The sequence below is a fragment of the Austrofundulus limnaeus genome, unplaced genomic scaffold (genome assembly GCF_001266775.1).
Source record: "Austrofundulus limnaeus strain Quisiro unplaced genomic scaffold, Austrofundulus_limnaeus-1.0 Scaffold4, whole genome shotgun sequence".
NCBI lineage: Eukaryota > Metazoa > Chordata > Actinopteri > Cyprinodontiformes > Rivulidae > Austrofundulus > Austrofundulus limnaeus.
This window is the reverse complement of record NW_013952406.1, coordinates 2,290,506-2,298,423: the sequence shown is the minus strand read 5'-3', so window position 1 is coordinate 2,298,423 and position 7,918 is coordinate 2,290,506. Positions and strand designations below refer to the sequence as shown.

The following is a 7,918-nucleotide window of genomic DNA, read 5'->3' as shown; positions in this document are numbered from 1 at the left end:
TAAGTGAAGAGAAAATAGAGACAGAGAGAAAAACAGAGAGAGGAGTATTTAGAAAGATAGAAAGATTGAAATAGCGATTAGAAGTATATTAAATATACACCAACAAAACAAAACACAGGACCACACACCCAACATCTGTCCGCTCACCTGAAAAATAAATGGATAAATACATGGAGGGCATATACTGTATAAAAATGTACACATATCCATACATACATAAAGATATACATACATACATGCCTACATTCATAAATATTGTCAGTATATACACACAGACATATGTACACACTCAGTGACCAGTCAGAACCCCCGAATCAGAGCACCTGTTTGTGAGCAGTTGTGAACATGTGTGTATATACAAGATTTCTCCAATGGAATATTTAATAGTGACTGTGGAGGACCGAGACCCAACCCCCAAGACACGAGGCAGACATTGGAAAGACCGGAGCCCAAGGGCCCAAGAGGGATCCCAAGCGCAGAGCCCCAAGGGGCATCCGCACAGGAAGATCCGCCCACCCACCCCCCAGATCAGACCATAGGGGAGAACTGGGAGAGTCCCCCCAGCAACCACACACACAGCCCCCGGGGCCAGCAGCGACAAACTCATGGGCCCCACCGGCACCCGCCATACCAGAGCAGATCCAGGAAAGGGCACAGAGGCCCGGGCCTCCAAGGCACACCCCCCCCCAGGCCAAAGCCCGACAGGTCCAGAGGCCCCGAGCCCCAGCAGGCAGTCACCAGGCCAGGCCGGCACACACCCCAGCGCCCAGCCCAGACGTTTGATGCTATGTAGCAAGTTAGCTTACCTTTGCTGCTTTTAATCCTATGGATATGACTAAATATAATGAAACTTTACTTTATTTACCACCTTTTTTACATCCTTGAAGCCAGCAACACACAATCATCGTGATTCTCTCACTCACGCAGTAAAGCTCAAACAATAACCTACACTGCCTGGCCAATAAGGGAGTCGCCACCAAAAAAAGGTCACACTCTAATATTGTGTTGGAGCGCCTTTAGCTTTGATTACGGCCCACATTCTCTGTGGCATTGTTTGAATAAACTTCTGCAACGTCACAAGGTTTATTTCCATCCAGTGTTGCTTTAATTTATCACCAAGATCTTGCATTGATGATGGTGGAGTCTGACCTTCTCCAGCACATCCCAATGATTCTCAATGGACTCTGTGGAGCCAATCCATGTGTGAAAATGATGTCTCATGCTCCCTGAACCACTCTTTCACAATTCCAGCTCGATGAATCCTGGCATTGTCATCTTGGAATATGGCTGTGCCATCAGGGAAAAAAATCCATTGATGGAATAACCTGGTSAKTCAGTATATTCAGGTAGTCAGCTGACCTCATTCTTTGAGCACAGACTGATGCTGAACGTGGACCTGACCAACTGCAGCAACCCCACATCATAGACCGTAGTTAAACCCAGGTGGATACTTTTTTTGGCAAGGCAGTGTATTTTTTCTTCAGTAAGTTATTGGGAAAGCTGGTTTTGTTTTTTTACCCTATTATGTGTGACATCGTGTGGGAATTACTGTACATCATGTTTTATGGGTTGTCCGTAAATTACACAGCTCTACTCTCACTTTGGTATACTGACATATAGGGCAATCTCATGGGTTTTTTTCAACGCCTGACTTTTTCAAAAAACTCATTTTCAAATATTTTTTTGTCTCAGAATCTGTAGGATCTTAAAAAAAACTATAAATTAAAATAAATAACCATCTTCCAACCATCTCCCCTGTTCTGCTGCTCAAAATAAGTTTCCCCCCCTTATCCCATCCACTTTTCCTGCTCCTCGGCGCTGTTACCTCTGCCTTACGTTMTGTCTGACCCCGTGGCCGACAGTCCGCCTGCAAGCCCCCCACCCCCACCCCTGCATACGAGAACTACGAATTTTTTGTGAAAGTTACCGATTTTTGAGGGTCCTACAGGTAAACGACACAYCTGAGTTACATGTTTTCCTATTGTCAGGTTTTTAAGAGCACTTAGCTATTTTCAGTTTTCTAAAGGATCGCAGCTTTTTTCTGATAACTTTAAACATTTATTTTGGTTTTACCACCTTGTCCCAGTCAAATCTTGTAAATGACCTTATTCACAAACTCGGGTAATAATAATANTAATAATAATAATAATAATAATAATAATAATAATAATAATAATAAAATCTTCTTTAGTGGAAGGCTATAATAAATATCTAAAGGCAATCTGGGAGCTACTCCTCTCATGTTTTTTGGCTTTCAAACTGCACGTTTCCCTCTTTCTCCACTTCCTCGTCTCATTTATTCAACGAGCCATGCTCTCAACAGAAAGGCATCTTGGCATGCCTGTAGCTCCGCCTCCTTTTCCTCATCTGTCGCTTGTAATTTGTGGATCACACTGAACATTTGGTGAAAGGTTGGAGCTTGTTTTGCCAAGCCTGGCATTCACGCTTTGTTATTTCACCTGTCAGCCTCTCTAGATTCTCAGCAGGCAGTGAGGCACCGTACAGTGCTTCGACAAATCCTTTGCCCCCTTACACATTTCTGTGTTTTTGCCTCTTTTTTTTTTTGGCATGCTTAAATCAGCAAACAAATTTTAATAAACAAACAAAGAAAATTAGAGTAAATTCAAATAGCAATATCAGTAAAACGATACCTGGCCCTATGTAAAACACCAATCCACCCCCTCAATTTTAAATCATAAACTGTTTTTATTTATTTATTTATTCATTTATTTATTTATTTATTTATTTATTTATTATTCATTGAAAATATAAGTTCAGTTTCGTCAGCCACACTCAGGCCTGATTACGGCCTGACTTGTAGCATCAAGAAAACAAGAGTTRTTATCAAAAATGAAAAAACATTGAACAGCGGCAGCTGGTCGACCACAAAGTCCTCCTCCTCATCCAGGAGGTCCCAACATGTAAAGTCCTGCAGGCCTCACCTGCYTCAGTTAAAGGGGGGATAATATACAAAATTAACTTTTTAGCTTTATATCATGTTATAATGTCATTCCCTCATCAAAAACATACCCAGAGAGTTGCTTCGGTTCATTAGTGCATGTTTGAAAAATCCTTGAATCTCCTGTTGTAGCTATTCGGAACTGCCTAAATGCATGCTGGTACAAAGCTCCGCCTATTTACGCAAAGCTCCTCCCTGGAACTCAGTCTCCAGCTCCCAAAGCATTGTTGCAAAGACTTGCTGAAGTGGGAGAGTCAGAAATAGTTGGAAATTCAAGAGACAGAGGCCAGTTTCAATACATTTAGAACCAAAAGTAACATAGTTACTTAATTACGTGCCTGGAAAATACATAATACCCCCTCTTTAATGTCAGAGTTCATCATAAGAAAGAGACACAAATCAACAGTCCCAACACAGTGGAGGTAGAGTGATGATCTGGGGCTAACCTGCTTGTGTTCAATAATAAAACCATGAATTCTTCATTCCATCTGAAAACCCTGAAGGAGAACGTCCGGCCGTCCTCTTGTACCCTTAATTCAGTCTAAACACACTTGGGTTCTGCAGCATGACAGTGATTCAAAGCAGAAAAACAAAACTCCTCCACAAAGGCCCAATAAAAGTCGCACTGCCAGCTGTCACAAACGTTTGGTGGCAGTTGTTGCCGCCAAGTTTGACACAACTAGTTGTTTGGTTTAGAGGACAGTAACTGTTTTTCTGATTGGTTTGGAACGCTTTTCATTCCTAAATACATGAAATCATCCTTTAAAAACTGCAGTTTGTGTTTACTCGTGTTTTCCTGTTATGACATAAAGGTTTTTTGGGGGGTGATCTGTAAATGTAACAAAAAACAGAAACAAAACGGAACAGTGGGGAAAGACTTTTATCTAAACATTGTAGCCCACACACACACACACACACACATCAGCTGTACTTTGACAGTGACAGGGAGATCAGAGCTGTCACGGTGAATGATGCGTTTTGCACATCTCTGTCACTCGTTGCATCTCTCTGTCAAAAGAAAAGCAGAAAGAGCAGCTTTGAAGCAAACGTCAAACCGATTGAAGTTTCCTTTTTAAAAATAATTAAAGCCTCAAAGAAATTATGCATCTTGTCTTGAGTGTCAAATCCCTCTCAATTGTAATTTCTACTGTAATTAAAATTTCTCTGAGGCGTGCACATTTGATCCGCTCTCTGCTGAAGGAGTTCAGAGGGTTTTTTTTCTGCCTTCCACTTCAGTTTTGGACCCCCTTTAGTTTGGGCAAATCGTCTTACTTTGAGAAACATTGTAGGTGTATTTATCACCTGCCCTGGAAGGAAAGAGGTAATAATGTTTTTGCTAGTGTTTTCGTTTGTCTGTATTGTTGCCAAACTACCTCATGAACCACAGATTTTACACAGGCGAGCTGTATATTCCTTCAACAAATGCCAGGCTTTAAATTTAAACGGGAAGGTTCTGCTCCCATACAGAACAAATTAAAATAAAACACAGTCAATTTAGAAATCTGCTCGATTAAACAAGAAAAGCGGTATAGAATTTAGTGAGGATGCTGTGGTGGGTTTCGGTGTCCAGTTCTCCCCCTGTGGGTCATTTTGCCCCGCTGTAGGAATGAATGCAYCTACTATACGTTCGCTTTGCTTGTTACAGCTCAGAACCAGCATCTCGCTTTCTTATTTTATGCCTGGTGAGTCATGACTTACATAATTTCAGCGTTTTTTTCTCAAACCCATGACTTATTCATGCTGCTGGTTTCAGTGCTGGAACGGTTTGGATAAAAGGCCACTTGCTGCAGATTAGCATCACCTGTGTGTAGAATGTCAGGCTTTGGGGAGCAGGTTAGTACCTTTACTCTTCCCGCAGTATGTCAGACTGCTGTGTGTGTGCCGAGTGCACAATGGGAACTTCATCCCTTTCATCGTTTACCTGTCATTGTTGCGCACGGCAGGTAAGCCTGTGTCGCTTCGCGGTGATGTTAGTCCAACGAGCTGTCAGTGGGTCTGATAGACGGGGGCTTCTTAGTGAGGGAATATTTGCAGAAGCACAGATGAGAAGCTTCAGAGGGTTCTTTGGAGAAGAGAACATTGTTGAGGCCTCAAAAGAATAAAAAACATATAGATTTTGGGTTCTAAGGGAAAGAAACGTAGAAAGAGTTTCACAAATTATGCTCCTTCTGTAAAACAAGCCCAGTTTTTCTTAAAGAATGCTTATTGCCTGCCACCTTTCTTACCAAACTTTTAAAAATGAAATCATTTTATGCTGAAAATGCTCTTTTGTAGCCTTCCTACGCAGTTCCGCTCAGTTCTAGTTTCCCTTCACTGCTCCATCTGGGATTTCTCCCACAGACAAGGATTTCTACAGGAGAATTTCCGTCCGGGCCAATCAGAGAACAGAAGGCGGAGTTTTGAATGATGACGTCGATTTTCTGCGCAGTGTCTGCTAGTTAGTTTAGCATACGGCAGTGAAGGAAGAGCATGAAGCCATTCCGTGTTGATAAGGCTTCCAAATTAAATTAAATTTGTCTGACAAAGCAGCAGCTCTCATTTACAGTCGTCTCGTTCGGCTCGGTACTTTTCTCCTCTCAGTAGGGTTGTTTACAGCGCATGTGACTTCCAGTTAGCTTCTTAGCTTCGCCTCCTTCACAGTGGAGCTGGCACACATATGTCACGGCCAACCGATCCAATCATTTTAAACTTCACCARAGGCCACGCCTCCAGCAAGAATCGCTTCTCTATAGCTGAGAGTCCAGACCCTCGTACGAAGCAAAGCGAAGGACAAGCTAGCGCTTTTGGTCAAAACTCATAAATGACCTTATCATGCGATATTTTGAAATCTCACCTGAAGTTTTAGCTTTATCTGTAAAGATGTCTGAGTTAGGGATGTTTTGTGTTGGAAGTGGGGGATAATAATATACATGTGTTTTCCACACAGCAACAATATCCTGTAGAGAAAGCTTCACCTCATTTCCACACGGCAGATATAAAAATCYCAGGCTGGCAGGTCCCAGATTTATTTAACCGTGCTGGAAACACAGGATGTCTGTTCTGACCACTTCCTCCCCTTATGGCAGGGACTCACCTCTGGCTGCTCAAATAAAGAGCAGTAACATTACCACCATATGACAGCACTGTTCTCCAGCAGAGAGGAGCTGCAAACCAGAAGCACTGGACTTATACTGCTCTCTTCTGTTCAATCTTTGTTATTACATGAAAACTACTTTGACCACATGTACCATCCAAATGATTCAAAGTTTTTTATTGTTAGGTGGTTCATTCTTTAATTTCTGCATCGAAAAATAAAGTAAAAATACATATAGGCTAGATGAAAGCTAAATGTAGCAAAAGGCTTGCTAAAAATGACCAAAATACTAAAAACAATAAGTAACAAAAGGGTAACTGCAAGCTTAAAGTATTAAAACTCTAGCCAATAGCGGCACAGGATTGGCTAAAAGCTAAAAGTAGCAAAAGGCTAGCTAAAAGTAAAAATTGCAGCATAGTAGCTAAAAGCTAAAAGTAGCTAAATGGTAGCTGAATATTAAAAGGATCATCGGACAACAAAAACATAGCAARTATGCTGAAAACTATTTCATAAAGATCTATTTTTTAAGGGACTGATCGGGAAAATTGTAATGTATTAATATGAGTTAAATATTTGTAAATAAAGTTAAATATTTGTTTGTTTTTAAATAAGTGCCAAAATGAACCGTTACAAAAGGAATAACCACAGTAACACAAAGTAGGTAGTTAGAWTAAAAAGCATATACAGGAAATGCTGAATCAGCAATATTAACAAATGTTTCTTTATCTCTTCCTTAAATCTCCCCCTCAGGGCCAGGCCGACTTGCTGAAGCACGCAAAGAGCGAGGCGCTGGACACTTTGCGTCAGATCCACTGTGCAGCTCAGTCCTGCGGCCTCAGTAAAAACGGAGCCGCGTCTCCGCAGCTTCAGCATCATCCTCACCACCAGCCGCCACAAGTGCAGCAACAGCCTCAGGCCAAGCCCCACCCGCAGCCCCCGCCGCTCCACCAGTCCCAAACCGCACCTCAGGTTTACCTGCACCCCCACCCACAGCAATACGCCTTGCCACAAACTCTCCCTCCCGTCCAAAACGTTTTGAAGCCGCCGGCCTACCCCCAGCCCCCGCCCTTGCCCCAGAATCAGTCCCAGAGCCAGCAGCAGAGGGCGGCAGGACCCCTCGGCACCATCCCCGAGAGGGAGAAGGAGACGGTCGGGGAGAATCCTGCGGCTTCCTGCTGACTGGCAGCCTGTGCCCACAAAGAGTCCCACCCAAAGCGAGACGGGGAGAAGAGTGGTGCGGAGGAGAAGCAGGAGGATAGAGAGGTGGAGGATGTTACAGAGAGAGCGAGAGAGATGATGGCGGTGAGAAAGACCCGTCGTGCTCGAAGCGAGACGAGAGTTTAACAGGAGGAGGTCAGAGAGCTAAAAAAAAAAAAATTGGGAGAATTAACAAATCAGTCCATGCATTTCTTAGCAGGATGTTCAATTTAGAACAATACTTCATTTCAGGCAAGGAGTGGACATCGTGTCTTCTTTCTCACAAAAAGCAGAAGGGTAACGACTGGAAACAAATCTGGTTCGTAATGCATACTGATGACCTACGGTGCTGTGAAAAAGTATTCAACTCTGACAGATTTATTCTGTTTTTGCCTTTTTGTCACGCTTATTCCGATCATCAAACGTTAGTTAAGATAATAACCTAATACAAAAAAATCAGTTTTTAAATGATGACTTTATGTTTTAATCTATCCAAACCAGGGGTCTGCAACCTTTACAATCAAAAGAGCCATTTCTGCTCCTAGTCTCATTAATAAAATGTGTCCAGAGCCGCAAAACAAGCTTCAGCTGTGATTATCAACAAGTGGTCCGCGGGCCTTTTCAAGGTCTTTTCGAAAACTTTTACGGTCAATGGAGGTGACATTATAAAACTAAAAAAATTGTTATTA

The 7,918-nt window shown here is 42.4% G+C and overlaps 1 protein-coding gene across 1 annotated transcript in view; it reads left to right on the top strand.

The window, feature by feature from the left end:
• The window catches only part of plcl5 (phospholipase C like 5), a gene marked incomplete at its 5' end in the record, with an annotated part of 92,983 nt that extends 85,561 nt beyond the window's left edge, over window positions 1-7,422 (top strand). Inside the window, 1 exon segment of the mRNA XM_014023149.1 lies at window positions 6,783-7,422. Within this exon segment, the coding sequence (XP_013878603.1) occupies window positions 6,783-7,211 (429 nt within the window). The 3' untranslated portion in view covers window positions 7,212-7,422.
• Between the last annotated feature and the right edge of the window lie 496 nt (window positions 7,423-7,918).